Source organism: Manis pentadactyla, chromosome 5, assembly GCF_030020395.1.
Source record: "Manis pentadactyla isolate mManPen7 chromosome 5, mManPen7.hap1, whole genome shotgun sequence".
Classification (NCBI taxonomy): Eukaryota; Metazoa; Chordata; class Mammalia; order Pholidota; family Manidae; genus Manis; species Manis pentadactyla.
The window spans coordinates 163050898-163067611 of NC_080023.1; the positions used below are offsets into that span (position 1 = coordinate 163050898).

At 49.1% G+C, this 16714-nt stretch overlaps 1 protein-coding gene across 16 annotated transcripts in view; it reads right to left on the reverse strand.

The window, feature by feature from the left end:
- Positions 1-8067, reverse strand: part of PTPRT (protein tyrosine phosphatase receptor type T) — a 1028419-nt gene extending 1020352 nt beyond the window's left edge. For 14 of the 16 annotated variants that reach the window (XM_036902260.2, XM_036902256.2, XM_036902251.2 and 11 more), the window contains exon 1: positions 7814-8067. In XM_036902260.2, coding sequence (XP_036758155.2) covers positions 7814-7901 — 88 coding nt within the window. In that variant the 5' untranslated portion in view covers positions 7902-8067. The remainder of the gene's footprint in view (positions 1-7813) is intronic. The other 2 variants (XM_036902254.2, XM_036902258.2) reach the window with 2 other exon arrangements.
- Between the last annotated feature and the right edge of the window lie 8647 nt (positions 8068-16714).

A 16714-nucleotide genomic window follows, 5' to 3' on the forward strand; every position in this document is an offset into this window, starting at 1 on the left:
GAACTGACATTGACACCCAAAATAATAAAAAGGACTTAAAAATCTGAATATACTTTATAAGTTGTATTTGCATTTTTCTCTGATATAAGGGGTTTCTCACACTTGTCTATTATTTGAGGTTCCTGTGGTAGGCGGCTCCTCAAATGGCTCCCAATGATCCCCACTTCTTGGTGTTCATGCCCGAATGTGATTCTCTCCCCGTAGTGTGGGCTGGACCTATGGCCCACTTCAGACAAACAGAATATGGCAACAGTGATAGGGGGTCACTTCCAAAATTAGGTTACAAAAGGCTGGCTTCTGGCTTGCTCACACTCCCTCCTGGCCTCTCCACTGTTCACTCTGCTGAAGCCAACTACCGTGTCGTAGTGGAAGGGCCCATGTGGCAAGGAATCCAGGATGGCCTCCAACTACCAGTTCCTGAGGATTTGGCTCATCCTGACAGCGGTGTGAGTGACCTTGGAAGTAGAGCCTCTCCGATTCCAGCTGCGTGGTCTGCAGCCCCGCCAGCACCTTGACTGCAGCCTGTGAGCGATCCTAAGCCAGAGAACCTAGCTATGCCATGCCTAGACTCCTGACTCAAAGAAATGGTGAGAAAATAAAGCTGCTCAGTTTGAGGGGATTTCTTGTTACACAGCAACAGATAACCAACATAGTTCCCTTAGAGTGAAACTGGAGTTGTTTCCTTTTTCTCTTTTCAACAAGTTGGTGCCCAAGAAACACCGACAGGTGAACCATCTGGACCCATGCACTTGGCGGCCAATTCCAAGATGCTTAAGAGAAAAAGAAATGGTGACATCAACCCTAGGCTGTACTCTAAGCACACAGTGTGACAACGACACAATTATTTTCAATTAGACTAACATGTTCTCATTCTCAAATCAACTTTTAAAAATCATAGAGAGAAATGATCATAAATGCATGCTGTTTAAAATAGCTTCCTTTTTCTACCCCAGCATTACTAGCAGTCCCTGTTCTGTTCTCTTCCAGTGTTCAAATAAAACCCCACATGTGCATCTCAGTTCTGATGTCTCTGCAAGAAGGTACTAGGGCTCTTTAAAATTAAAAAAAAACTGGCTACATGATTTGTACAGAATACCTAGTGGTGAGCCTGAAGACCTTCTTGTCACAGCAAAATACAGATGCTCTCAAAGATGTCTGAAAGTGGCAAAAAAAAAAAAGCATCTGGTTTAAAGAGGTCTTAATGACCAACCTATGATCATTTCAGCAGCAAAAAAAAAAGTCATAATTATAGTCAATTACAGCAAGTACGGACCATGGAGGCCACTCATTCATAATGATCAAACATTAAGTGCTCTTTAAAAAGTTCTCCTTGCTAACGTGAATCCATTAATTCAGGCTAGGTCCCAAAGAGAAAGACAAATGCATCACCCTTAAAGGATGAATATGTAACCACCCAGCTCAAGTTATGGGAGGACCAGGAGAAATGGCTTTGTGATCTCATGATCTGTTTCAGAACCAGTGGGATAAAAGGGGAGTAAAGCAAAGTTGGCATGATCTGAGAGGAAACAGGCTTTCCAGGGTCCTGGGAAGCGGGAGCTACGAATGTTGGGGTCAGCACTGAGTCCTCCCTTGAGTGAGGGCAAGCCTCATGATGTCAAGAAAGTGTGACGTTAGTAAACATCTTTTTAAGTGCAACAAATGGACTGCCAGCTCCAAGTTCTTTCAGGACGTTGATAGAATACCATTAAAGGCTGGAAAAAAGCAGGTATGGAGCTGTTTTCTCACTTCTGGCAGCTCTTCATCCTGTTAGGAAACTAAGGGTCCAGAAACATGTTGTAGCTGCTCCTGAGCAGGGAGCTGCTGCTTCTCATCTGTGAAACATCTACATCTTGACTAAATGAGAAAGAAAATGAATGAATGGTCTGTTCCCTCCCCGCACCAATCCACACCCAACAAAAACACTCTAGGCGCAAGGTAGTCACGTCTCCCATTTTAACAGACACTGCCAAATTAGCACTCAAGAAAGCTGTTTCAATATTCACTACTCAACAATGAACAAAGCCACCTAATTGCTCAGATCCTTGTCAAAACTTAACAGTCTTAAACTTTGTCATTTTTGGTCAAACTGATAAAAGGGGAGGAAATGTTAGCTGGTTGATTTAATTCACAATCTAAAGAGCTTGAAGTGAGGGGCTGGGTGGAAACAACCAAAAATAATGCCTTGCAAATAATTAATGCAACAAACTATTATGGAACCTGGCAAGGAAAATGTAATAGTTATGCCGTTTATTGGGTGCCTGTTTTGTGCCAGGAACTGAGCTGGATCATTACAGGAGCTACCACTGGCTTCTGCAGTGTGGAGGCATTGGTGCACCCACTTTACAGATGCAGAAATAAAGGCTCACAGCTTTTAAGTGAAGTAACTTATCCAGCTTGTATCACAAGCCAGGAGCTAGGCATTTATAGAGTGACACAACCACCTCCACCTTCCAGTTTTCAAATTTTTTATCACTCCAGAATGTTCTCTCATGCCCACGTGCTATAAATTCCTGCTCTCATGCACAGTCCCAGGCACCATTAATAAGCTTTCTGTCACTACATATTTGCCTTCTCTGAATATTTCGTGTAATATGTTGTCTTTCACATCTGGCTTATCTTGCTTCGCATAATGTTTTATGAGGTTCATCCATGTCGTGGCGTATATCAATAGTTTATTCCTTTTTATTGCTGGTAGGATCCCATTAGACGGACTCAGTTGATGGACATTTGGATTGCTTCCAGTTTGGGGGCTACTATGAATCATACTTCTATGAACATTCACTGCTATGTCTCTGTGTGGATATATGTTTTCGTTTCTGTTGGGTATATTCCTAGAAGTAGAATTACTGAGTCCTATGGCACGTGCATGTTTAACTTTTTAAAGAAACTGCCAAACCCCTCACCAAAGTGGCTTCCCCATTTTTTTATTGCCTCCAGCATCAAATAAAAATTTTAAGCTGAATATTCAAGAAATTGGAAATATTTCATATCTATTCCACCCATTCACTAGTGGATGTGTGTGATCAGATATACTTTGGCAGCCGAACTCTGGTGTGAAAAAAGTAAGCCTGTAACACTGTTGACTCACTGGATTTATTAGTTACCCCCAGTCTGATGATGGATCTGTGGGGTTCCTAGCGCTGCCCTTGCCGTGTAAATACCTAGAAGGGCCCAAGTGAAATAAAGCTGACGTTTTGGGATAAACAGGCTAAATAATCACCATTTCTCAATGGCTCCTCACGCTTTCCTCACATTGTCTTTTTGACACATTAATACTGACTTTTCAGTTGTCTTTTGGTAGATCCCTTGGGTTCTATGCTTAGCATCCTCACTGGATCCCTCCGGATCTCTTTCAGAACCTGCAATTCTTACCAGTAAGTAATAAATATATGGCCTTATCATATTCATTTGCCCATCTCTCAGACCAAGAAAACGTCCTGCAAGACCTCAGCAAAACTGAATCCCATGACCCCAGCTGGTTACCTGGCCCACCTGGACACACTAGTGGTCACCACTGTCACCATTGTCCCTTGGCTACATCAGATTGTTATTAATCCACACACACCAAAAAACAACAACAAAAACAAAAACAAAAACACGGCTTTCCCCCACTCCGAACCAAATGGATCCATTTTATAAGATTTCATAAGACACTCTGTTTTCTAATATCCACATGGCATTGCCTCCAAGCCTCAATTCTGTAACATGCTTGCAAATGCTCTATACTTGTCAGACACGGTTTGTTTTCAACAATCTCATGGCCGTTTTGTTTACTGGAATGCCATGGCCCTCTGTGTTTACTTATTCTTTGCCGGTTTATGGCAAAGCAACTTCCACCCCGCCCCCAAACACCCCCTCTGCCCCAGAGGGCCATGCGCTTGATTTCCAGGTTAAGTAAGGGATGGAAATGGAGCAGGGGACCCAGAGGCAAAGAAGACTGATGAGGGAGAGTAGAAGGAAAGGAAAGAAGAGGACATGTCCAAATTCTTTCCTGTTACTATGTGTAATGTTTGCTTTTTATTAATTCTCATCTAGGAGGTAAAATGTGCTTAAAAGTAAACATTCCTTATTAAATTCTTGAAATGACCAAATGTATTAGTGTCACCTGTTTCACTCTAAATCTCTTTCTAAAAGCAGTTGCAAGGAACCGAGCCCCACAAAAAAAGAAAGGAGAAAAACCAGAAGTCATCACCAAAATCCAGCCATCTAATTTTCAAATCATAACAACTGAGCTTAACATCAATGCCCCCTGACCTGTACACATACACCAACGCCAAAGCCAGTAACAGACAAGGCTCCCCTTTAAGGTAAAGTGCTACTATGCACCAGCCCGCCACTCCCTCTGCACACATCATCTCAGTTGTCACAAAATCTAGGGAGGCAGCTCTAATTATCCTCACTCTACAGATGAGAAACGGGGGATCAGAGAAGGCAAATGACTTGCCCAAGCTGGCATAGCTAAGAAAGAGGCAGAGGCAGGATTCAAACTAAGGACGTCAGACTCCAAAGCTCATGTTCTTTTCTCTGCATCAGGTTGCCTCCGGAGTTAAATTCCCCCATCTCCTATCAGAGTTGCCAGGAGACTCTACCATCTCTTCATCATCATCAATAAATATTTATCAAGGACCCACCACCTACGTGGCATTGCTCGTTTCCACAGCAACATGCTGTCAGAGCCACGGGAGTAGCCTGGGCTAAAAGAACAATGCTGTAATGTCCTGTGATCATGGCTCTGAAAGGTGGCAGTCAGTACTACAGCGGACGCTGTGTCGGCTGGCACAGCCTGGAGCCCGTAGGAGCTGTGCTGGGGATAAGCAAGAAGAAATTAAGTAGAGGAGAAAGGTAGTGAGTTGTCACCCAAGAAGATGGTCTGCTTTCATTATGAATGTTCCTGCAATTGTTGCTGAAACAGAATCCAAACCAGGTTTGCACATTAATTGTTCTTTTATTAGGAAACAAATCAAGCAATCCAGGAGAGAAAATAAAATTTGACTGTATTGCTAACAGTTCCCCAGAGGTATCTGGCAATGATTATCGAGTTAAATGACTACACCGCTAACAATTGCTATCTCAAGTCAATCCCCTCTACGAACTATTTTTGCTCTCAATGTTGGATGCTGAAACCCACTAGTAAATGGACTACTTAGCCCCTTATCCATTAGTTTAACTGTTTCCTTTTTCCCCCCATCTCAAATCATGTTTTGTCACACTCTAAACAGGCTGATTTTTAAATGAGTTTTTTACTACCATTCCTCACAAAAATCACTCTGGCTCATGAAACACATCTGAGGGTAAGGAAGAAAGAAACTGGCTTTTGATGACAAGCTTTTGCCAGTGACTTTTGGATACCATTACCAACATGTTACAGCAAAACATATCACCCCAACTGTGTACTAGACATAAGCTTACAAATTGAAATTGCTCTCCAGACTGAGACTTTCAGATTAAAAGAATATGAAGAGCACACCGAGTTTTAAAACATATTATTTACCTAAACTTGCCAAAAGTTGTAAATAAGAATCTTTAAAGAAAATCAAGCTATTGTCATATTTATACTAGATTTGGATTCCAACAATTTCTGCATTTAGAAATAAAGTAAGAAGGTAAGTCCATTTTAAAAAGTCAACATGTGCGATATTCCTACATCTACAAAATACACGAAGAAACCTGTAAATAAATAATCTAACTTGTATGGTCTAGTTCACATTAAAACAGAAGGGAAAGACATATACAGAAAATCCCCATTTTTATAATGAATAAGGCTTAAAATGCACCAAATCTCCAATGCAAGGTAATCTCACTCTTTTAAGAAGGCCCTGGAAAAAACATGCAATCAATTGCTAAGTATACAGTTTACACCAGGTTTGCAGAAGTCATTCAGTTCAGATAGAATGAAAAGAAACATAAGATGCTAACACAAGGAACAGTATATTTCTTCCAAAAACTGTACTCCAGGATTGCTTTTCTTTCCCGTGTTCCGAAGAGCAAACAAAGAAAAGGTACTTGCTCCTCACACTTCTCTAAATGTTTTAACAAAAGGCTGCTGAATAAACACATTACTCATTTAAAAATTGAAAAGAAGTTCTATATTCTTGAGATGAAAGCCAACTAGATTTGCATTTTAACAGTTGTGGGCCAGCGCCACCTGGCGGGAGTATCCGGAACCGGCGTGCTTAAAGCATTGGACAGCTTCCCAAGCCCGTCTGGTGTTACCACACGCTGCCCAGGAACGGTTTGAGACCCGTGGTGGAATACTTTTGATACTGCTTTTGCCGCGGGAATGTGACTACCGTTAATGTGTTGCAGGCTAGCCAGCTCTTGGGAGGATAGTAAAATCTAACACAAAAATCCTGCCCGGGTCCCCAGGCCGGCCCCACGCATCCTCCTTTCCTCCTCTCCCTAACACACCTAAAACTGACCTAAAACGAGGAAAACAAGAAATGTGCACCATCTTTAGAATGGTGTTGCTGCTGTCCCTGTGCTCTCGCGTGTTAAATCCAACCTTTCAGCGTCACACACCTCCGAAGCCGTGTCCTAATCGCCTAACTTCCCGGCCCCGGAACCAGGCTGTCCCTCCACCGAACTCCCATATTGTTCCCCGTTTTGGTATGGAGCAAGGGAGACTCCCGTGCATATCCCTGGAATGTCACCCCGGCGACTCTTAGCCTCAGAAGCAGCCTGTTTAAAGAGGTTACACTCCCCCACAGCTTCTGTCTTCCTTCCTTGCTTCCTTTCGGCGTGATAATATATGGGCACCGCTGTTACTCAGCAATCCAAAACGAGCCTTTTGCTAAGTCCCACTTGCTTATCTCATCCTGTCCCTATGAACCCAGAAATCTCTGCTCAGCGTAGTCACACCAAAACCAACTGGTGCTAAGAAACTTCAAGGTGATTTTGAACTTGGAAATATACCTGCACCACTTCCGCCCTTCTCTCCTTTCCCCCGCCGCCTGCTCCTTGGGGGCTCAGGGCTGGAAGCTGCGTGAGGTGGGGTTTGGGGATGTGGAAGACGGGAGTCGTGGCGGCCTCCTGTGCAGGTCAACTTACCATCAGGAGCGTATGGGGCAAAGCCCCCACACTGGGACTACCTCTGCAAACCTTTCCCGTGGTCAAACCCAAATTAGGGGTGCCCCAAACTTTTCAGGAGCAGCCACGCTCACAGGTCAGGGCCACTACACTTGGTGGGCCCTAACAGGTGCGTTCGTTCACGCTGGATGAAAACCCCGGGGTGGGGAGGGGGTGGGGTGCTGTTTCGGTCATTAACACAGAACACCCCCGCCACTGTGCCCTCCGCGGGCAGGACAAGCTTAGGGGCGCGGCGTGTTTAGAGCAAGTCTGGGGCTTCCCGCCCCTCCCTGGAGGAAAGAAAGCCACCGCCCCGGCAGCCTCGGCCTGCTTGCGACCGGTCCTCCTCCCGAAAAGCGCGCGCGGCCCACGACGCCACCGGGGACAGAACGCCCCACCCCGGCCGCCGGTGCCGCTTCTCGTCTCGCCGCCCCGAACACTCAAGTGACAGATTCCGACAAGTGGGAGGCGGCGAGTGGAAATACTCGCAAGAACCGCGGAAAGTTACTCCAGCCCGGGGGGACGGCTGGAAAGTGAAGCCGGCAACTTCGCCAAACGCGGGCTGCCGAGGGGCGCGGGGTGGGGGGCCGGGCGCGCCCGGACGGGGCTGTCCGCGACCGGAGGCGGGGACGGGGCTCAGGCCGCCGGCATCCGCGCCCCCCGCGAGCCCGCGCAACTTTGCGGGCGCGGGCTCGGCGACGCGGGCCGGGGCGCCGGGGACGGAGCGGGGCCCGGCGGGCGCACTCACCTGCGGCGCTCTGCGCGCGGGCGCCGGGCAGCGGCGGCAGCTGCAGCCGCAGGAGCAGGCTGAGGGCGAGCGCGGCGAGGCTCCCCATTCGGGCGGCGGCGGGCGGCTCAGCCCCTTCCCGCGGGCGCCGCGGCCGGGACTGCAGCGGGCGCGGGGCGGCCCCGCATCGCCGGCGCGGCCGGGGCTGGGAGCGCCGCTGGGCGCCCGGGCGGGCTCGGCGGGGCTCCGGGAGCCGGCGCGGCTGCGCTCGGAGGCGAGGCGCGGCGCGGACTGAGGCGGGAGGCTGGGCGGGGGCGGGGGCGGGACGCGGGCGCGGGGGGCGGCGTCCCCCGAGTCCTAACGCCGCCGCCGTCGCCGCCGCCCGCCGGGCGCTCCGCCTCGGCCGCGCACACACCCTCGCGCGCACGCCCGCGCCTGGCACACGCCCGCGGCTGGCACTCGCGGGCTCCCCCGCGCACCCTCTGCGGGGCCGGCCGGCTGGGGGCGGCTCGCGCAGTCACGCGCCCACGCACATCTTCCCCGCACCCACGCGCCCGGCGGGGTCCGCGCCTCCTCGCCACGCAGCCAAGCCTCGTCTGCCCGGCTGGGGTGCAGGTACGGGGGCGGCGGGGGAGGAGGGGAGAGAGCAGGCGTGTGAACTCGGGGCGGGGGAGCAGGTGAGTGGGGGGCGGGGTGGGGGGAGGGAGGGAGCTGCTGTCTCAACCCGGGGTGCGGGGCCACGTGAAAGAGAGGGGTGGGCGTTTGCCCGAACCTGGGGCCGGAGTCCGCAGACGAGGGTGTCGGGCACGCCCTGAGTTGAGAATTTCATGCAAGATTCGTCGCCCCCCACAACACACAGACGCACACGCTCTTCTGGGCGCACCCCACCTCATCAGCCAGCCGGGCACCCCCGTTACCCACCCACATCTCTCCCTAGTTCCCACCCCCTCTCTCTCTCACCGCCTTCCCCCCTTCCCTTTCTCGGGAGACCGATCCGTGTAGATTTTTCCTTTTTCTTTACGGTCTGAACAAAGACCTGGCTGGGGCTGAAATCCTAAAACCAGAGATCAGGGTGCGAGCTGTTCGGTGCAGCCCACAGGCGGGGACTTTGCTCTCAGGCGGCAGGGACCTCACGGAGGAGACCAGGCGCCCCTCGTGTCCTGGCTGGAGGCCTGGGCTGTAAAAGCCGAGCAGCGATTCCTGAGCAATGCCCAAGGGATTCACACTTTGTGAACCGCCAGAACCGTTCCTCTTCTATTTCAGCCTAGAACTCCGCGTCCTTGCTAAGGTTCCAAAGCTTGGATTGGCTAGACTATGGGGGGAAAGCTATGAAAGTCAGTTATGGCTAGGGTTTCCAAAAGTGGGGAGCATTAAGCTCTGGACTGAGTTGCTACGGTAGAGAACACAGCCTTCCTCCTCCGTGCCCCACTTCCCACCAGGTGCAGTGAACAGGTTCCCTGAATGGGTCTCCCTTCAGACCCATTAACTCCCCCTCACCCCCTCTCCCCCTGCACTCCTGATCCCAGGCGAATTCTTCCACCCTTGTCTGGCTATCCCCTCCCACCACCACCTTCTAAAGGTGAAGAACTTGCAACAGCCTGTTAAACAGTGTTTCCCACACAAAAAGAACCCTCCAGGGAGGTTTCTCAAACTCCTGCCCTACCTGGGCAGTGTGAGGTTCCACCAGTTCGAGGGGAGGGAAGGGGTGACCTGCAGGGTGGGAGACTGTTACAGGCTACCTGGGGGATGCTTAATAATTCTTTAGATACCAACAGAGCGTTTAATCTCATACTCTGCTAGTCTTTGGGGACGCTGGGAATGGGAAGATCCCTTGTGCTCAGAGCTAAATGCTGGCTGTTTCCTCCTCCAGACCCTCACCAAAGGCTTGTCCTGTGCAGATGAGTTGTTAGGGAGCCTCTAAGGAAAGGCCTGACCTGGGGTCCATAGCCTGTGACCCTGGGCTGGGCTGATCCCAGGGGTTGACACAGGAGAGCAGGTTCCTAAGCCATTAAGGGCTTTGATGTCACACTTCTAACTTGTCCCAGCTCTCCTAAACTCTTATTCATTCCTTCTCTCAAGCTTTCTGGAAAGTATAAAATAGTTCTTATCACATCTTCGGCACACATGCCCTCCGGCACCTTCCAGGGACTTCCTGCACCCACACTCTAGAGAGGCAACTTCACTGCCCTCAAAGCTCCTAGGTGTCAATGGGGTTCATGTGGCCCTGAGAAAAAGCTCCATTCCAAAGGTAACTGAGCTGGTGGAGCGGGCTGTGCCGCTCAAGGAGAGCCATGGCCCTCTAAGCTTTCCCAGCTGCCCTCCACGGAAACTGCCCCTTGTATTCCTTCAGGAATGCATGCTCTCCAGGGCTCTGGCACCCAGTCACACCACCAAGTTTTCCACCTGCCGTTCCCTCTGCCTTGAGGGCTCTTTTGCATCATCCCCCTGGTACTCACACTGGTTCTTAAGGATTATCTGTGAAACTTTGGCAGAGAATCCAGTGCTGATTAGACAGGAGGGGCTACTCTCCTGTCTGTCCCTGTCATCTTGGGGAGCTAGGGGGACTTGACCACATCTTCGCCCCGACTCAGGGCTAAGCTTAGCATCAGTACTGAAGCAAGGAGGCAGAGGCCTGAGGTCAGCTTTGTGATGCTGCGAAGAATGGGGTGATGCTCTGCATGCTGCCCCTGTCAGTTCTTCTCCAGAAAGTATCCTATGTCCTCAGGGTGACTTTGCCCCTAAACCCATGGAACCTTTGGCAAGAGCATTCTGGGCCTCAGTTCCCTATCTGCACAGTGGCTTCCCTTCCAGTTCTGGTGGGGTCCAAGACAGGAAGTGTTCAGACATTTTAGCTGCAGAGCTTTAATCTGAGTGCAGTTTTACGGGAAGCCTGAAACATGGGGCATTCTTTCGACGCATGAGCTGGCTGCCTGCCATGTGCCAAGGATGGCAGGACTCTGGTTTTGCACCTTGAATAATAGACATGGACTTTGCCCTCAAGGAGCTTACAGTCTAGTGGGAAAGACTGGACAAAGAGAAGTGAAGGACATGCAGATGCAGGGATGGCCTCCATCGAGCGAAGAACCAGGGAGAAGACTCCTTGGGTCGGGTGCCTCACTTAGCCCTGGGAAAAGCCCAGTGATATAGCTACTGTTTCATCCCCATCTTACACACAAGGAAACTGAGGCTCAGAGAAGGCAAAGGCCCTGTATAGGGAGTCGGCAAAGGAGTGGCTACACCATTGAAGCCTTCTGTCTTCCTGCTGTGGCACAGGGCGCCACTAGCCATTTAAATCTAAAATCTAGAAATTCAGTCCTTAGTCTCACTAACTACATATCAAGTGCACAGTAGCAACATGTGGCTAGTCACTGTCATATTGGACAGTGCAGATATAAAATATTTCAATCACCACAGAAAATTTTATTACATAGCACTGATTAAACTACAGCCTGTGGGCCAAATCTGGCCTATTGCCTGTTTTTATAAGTAAAGTTTTATTGGGGCACATTCATGCTTATTCATTTGCTTACTGACTATGGCTGGTTTCTCCAAAAAGTTCTGTAACTGTGCTGCTCCAAAGCAGGGGGTCTAGTGGTTGGCCAAACCTCAACCACCTCTTGTTTTTATAAATAAAGCTGTATTGTAACACAGTCTTGCAACATTTGTTTGCATATTGCTGTGGCTGCCTATCTGCATTACAAAGGCAGAATTGAGTGATTATGACAGAGATTGTCTGACCCATATGGGTTAAAATATTTACTGGCCTTGCCTTTTATAGGAAAAGGTTGCCAAGGCCTTCTCTAGAGGCAGTCACAACAGTGCAGTCTGACAATCACTGGCCTAAAACTGGTTCTCAAAGGGGTCCTGGGACCATTGACATCAGCATCACCTGGAAATGTGTTAGAAATGCAAATTCCCAGACTCTCCTCTAGATCTGCTAAATCAGAAATCCTGTAGTAGAGCCAAGGGATCTGTTTCAACCTGAACCAGATCCTCATGCATGCTGAGGTTGAAAAACGCTGATCTGAAACCCAGTGAGTGGCTAGCACAGTAAAGGTGCTAACGGGCTCCTGTGGGAACAGAAGAGTCTAAAAAGATGTCAGGAGGGTGACAGCCCTTGCACCACTGGGTCCCTCTGTGGCAAAGCCTTTGACAGCCCTTCGAGGAGGCCCCAGCCAAAGCCCAGGCCCCACTGCCTGATGGCCCCCACCTCCCATGGAGTTGTCAGCACATTTGGAGCTGTCTCCACACATAAATTCATGGACCAGCTGTCTCTTTTAATCTGGTTGCAAGATGAAACCATTAATAGATGTCAGACACATTGGCAATGATCTCTTCATTAATAATTTCCTCCTTTCTGAGGAAAAAAAATTAGTAACAAGCAACCATCAATAATTCAAAAATACAAGTTAACCTTTCTATTAGCAGAGTGGCTCTGCACACACCATGGACTCTTTTAGACCAGTAGTTCTGGCTTGAATAATGCTTTTATGGCAGGAATATTAATAGGCATTAATGCTGTCTGTCAAGACATGCAAACATAAATAACCCAAGTGCAACTTAGAAATCATAAGTATTTTTCAAGAGTAACCTCTTGATCCAACCATTTTGTTCTGCAAAAACATGCATTATCCAATAACATTGCTGTGTCCAAAAGCGGTACTTGACGAATGCATCATTTTCAGACTGAGGGCCTGTGGTTAGATTTCCCGTGTGCTTAACCAGTGCTGTCGCTGTGTAATTTCCTCCCTTCAGGGTTGGCTCCCCTCCCTGGGGACACACGGAGCCTGACACATGTCCAGCTGACTTTCATGTGGATGTTGGTGTGCTCTAGGTAAGCACTCTCAATTCCTTACACTGGTCCTCTTACATGATTTTCAGACCACCAACATGTGGTTCCTCTTCTAGGACGTGTTCTATTTTGGTAACACCCCTCTTCTAGGTGAAGCCTAGCACGTGCTCACGTTCCCCATGCCTCCACTTACCACCCAGGTGAACGCAAACTTGACACTCTACCTCTCCAGATGTTTCCCTCTCTGTGAAATTGGAGTGATTATTCCCACCTCACTGAGCTGAGTGAGAATTAAGTGAGTTAATGGTTGTAAAAACACCCACAACAGAGCCTGACCCACTCAAGAGATCATTTCCTTTCCTTTCTCTTCTACCTCCAAGTCTTAGATTAACATACCACACAGCCTTGACTCCAGGCCAACTATCACAGACACCTGCTCGGCAACACGGCATGGACAGCCAGCTGTTCATCCTTGGGCCAAAACAGCAGCACATGGTCCAGGCTTTTGGCAAGTAGGCCTTAGTGCCTGGGATGCCCTCAATTTAATGCTAGGACTACATCTTGTTTTGCCCAAGTGCGATCTGCCAAACAGCTGTTTCTTTTAATCTAACACACATGCACACACACAAAACTAAGTGACAGGTGCCAAGCCCCCACCATGGATGTTTGTGTCTCTAACCTGTGCCCAGCCTCATGCTGAGCAGGGGAGATGCCAAGGGAAAGTGACCCCATCCACAGGAGCACCCAGCCAGCCCACACTGAGAGGTCACACGGCTCCCTGGGGACAGGGTCGTGTTAGTGGCAGGGTCTGACTAGTGGATATCAAACATGACTGAAATACAGCCCCAGCCTTTTCTTCTTGCTACCTGCAAAGTGGTTCTCTGATGAAGCAAGAGAAAAGGCGCTGTTCTCACCACAGCCGGTGCCCTAGAGGTGGACACGAGTCCCCGGACTCTCAGTCGCTCTTCTCTCCTGACTGCCAACTAGACTGGGATTCAGGAGGGCCCCAGGTCGGGGTGGAGGTGGGGTGAGCCCATCGCCTCTCCACATGCCCTGCAGTGAGCTTCCTGCAAACCTCTGCTGCTCTCTGCCGCCCAGTCTCCCTCCCCTAACCCCACCCCACACACAGCAGCCAGAGCTGTGTTCAAGACTGTCACTGCACAGTCTTGTCACGTGCCTACTTAAAACCCTTCACAAGTGCCTTGTTGCCCTCAGGATGAAGTCCAAAATCCTTAACCTGACCAGCGAGGCCCTCCAGTGACTGAGCCCAGCCTGCCTTGCTAAGCCCATCGCCTCCGCAATGCACCTTAAACTCCCACCACACGGGAGTCCTCACCAGGTAAAGAAGTGGGCAAGGGCATTCCAGGTGGTAGGAACTGCTAGGCAAATACTCAGAGATGTGAAAGAATCCACACAGTAAAATAGGATAGGCATGTGCTGACAAGGCTGAGATAGGCATGTGCTGACAAGGCTGAGATCTGAGTGACATGGCACTCTCTGGCCTCTGACTGACTCCATTTACAAATTTACACCACTTACCCCAAGCTACCCTGGACAACTCCCTTCCCTCCCGTCAGACCTTTGCCTATATAGTTCCCTTTCTCTGGAATGCCAAACTCAAAGTCCTTATCCCTATCTAGGCATCCAAATCCCAGCGCTCAGCTTGGGTAGGAGCCCAGGACCGGACTTGTCGCAGGTGGGCTGAAGAAGAATCCGTTAGTTCATTCCCATAGTGCCATTTGCAGAGCTGCCCTCTCCAAGGGTAGCAGCACCTGAAGTTCCAGACTGTGGCTTACATACTCTCATATGCCCCAAGCCAAGCCCCAGGATGCAAACAGCAAGCACTCACTAAATGTTGGTGAAGACTAGGTCCAAATTAGCCTGCCAGGGCCAAAAGGAGTTTAGGAGATTCGATGTCCCATCTTTCAAGAGCTATGAGAAAGTCAACCCATCAGAAAGAACCTGGCTCACAGGTGCTCACAGAGAGATGTGTCAGGACATTTCCCAACTCTCCCTGATCCTAGGAATCAACAGGAGCTCTTCCTGATAACTCAGAATCCTCATTCTTCCCAGAACCAATGAACCGAAAACTTCAGGGAAGATCCTGTGGGTTTTCCTTTTTATCAGACTGTGCGCAGGGGAGTCTCATGCAAGGTCGTAATGAGGTAACCCTCTCCAGCCCAAAACGGGAGCAGCACATGCGGTACTGGGGTCAGACTCCAGAAGCACCTGGCCCCAGCCTAGAGCAGTGACTGGCCTGTCCCTGGCCAACAGGAACCAAGAGAAAAGACCTGGGGGCTTTTGTGTCCTGTCTGCTCACCCAGGAATAGACACTGGACCTCTGAGAAAATATATATATATATGGCACCAAAAGGTCTGAAACAGAAATGATACAGAAAGAACGCCTCATTTTTTTAAAGAAATTTTTTGAACTTCCTTCAGACCTCAGGTTTCCGGATTCAGCTTCATCAGAATCCTTGATTCTTAATATACTTTGATGGTGTTACCCTGTCTAGGCTTCTATTATTAATAGTATTTAGTTGCTTATGTTTATTGCTTTTATGATTGTATGGATTTAGTATTTTATTTCAGTAACTTATAATTTAATTATTGTATTTTGAGGAGTACGTAGGGACCTCCTATCCACCATAAAAACCACGCCCTTGACAGTAACAGAATATGCCCACGACAGTCCAGCCCTTGAATGCTGTGCAAATCAAATGCAGGCTGGCTAGGGGGCCTTTAGTGGGGAGATCTCAGAGCCCAGTTGCTCCTGGGCTCCCACAAAGCAGCCAAGCCTGGGTTTCTGCTGCAAAAGTTCTCCACCCTGCTGCATATTACAATCACCTGGGACCCCACCCTTTGCTGTTGAGCTTGTGGTAGGACCCCAGGCAACGGTATTTTTTAAATCTCCCCAGGATTTTCACTGCAAACCACTGCAAGGACTCCTCACATGGAGCCTCCCCACCCCTGGGTGGGTGAGATAGGAATCATCTAAGAAGTTTAGGGTGGATGTTTGTAGTGGGGGCTACACAGAGCTCTACCCCCTTATATTGTTATATACCCATATAAAGACCCCACCCCCTTGGCCACCTTGGGGAATCCCCGCACACACAGAGAGATGTTCCTGGAGAGGGTGTGGTGGGCAAGTGGACAGTGCACTTCTTACATGGGTCCGTGGGACACACCCTCTCCAGAACCACTCAGGGTGTGGGTTAATTTTGCATGGAACTGAATCAGAATCCCTACAGGCTGAGACTCAGAAGCTTGATTTTTTAACTTGCACTCCAGATGATTCTCAGGCACATGTAAGTTTGTGAATGGTTGATGTGGCATCAGGAACAAGGGGTACTGAGAGCCTCCAGAGGCAACTCCAAGCTAACTGAGGCCAGGTCTGCATCTTGCCCATTTTTGTGTATCTGACACCTATAAGGGCACAGGGGATGAATACTGAGCATGGAACATATACACACATTGTGTTTTAGACTATCTTCTTTTTTTATCACAAATGACAACATCCAGCCCAAACAAGCTTAGGTGAAAAGAGAAATCCAGTGGTTTATTTGGCTGAGCAATTCATGATCACCTTCAGGCAAAGCTGGATCCAGGTATTCAGTTGCCATTCTCTCTCTCTCTCTCTCTCTCCATATCTCAGTTGTGCTTATCTCAGTGGGTAGTCAGAAAAATTGTTTAGTTCTCACAGCTTAGCATCCTCAGCAAAAAAATGCAACCTTCTGCAGCAACTTTCTGTAAACAACCCCAGTGAAGACAGGGATTGGCTTATTTGGGTCACATTCCATTTTCTGAAACAACCGGTTTGGCCAAGGAAGTGGTGGGGAGAGCAGTGCTACAATTGGCCAGCCTTGGTCATTTGTCCACCCCTGCATATTAACGATGGTCATGGAAATTGACAGCCCCACTCAGACCAGATGGCGTGGACAAGGGATGTTTTTTTCTCCAGAGGATCTTGGGCTGTCAGGTAACATCCGTCCACCTCACTTAAGAATCAAAATGTTTATAAACCCCTTCAATAAGTGATCTACAGACCTAACCACGTACCCAGAGCCTGCCCTCTCTACCACCTACTCCGCCTCTCCCCCTGACATACCCACATAGACCCTATGATTTTT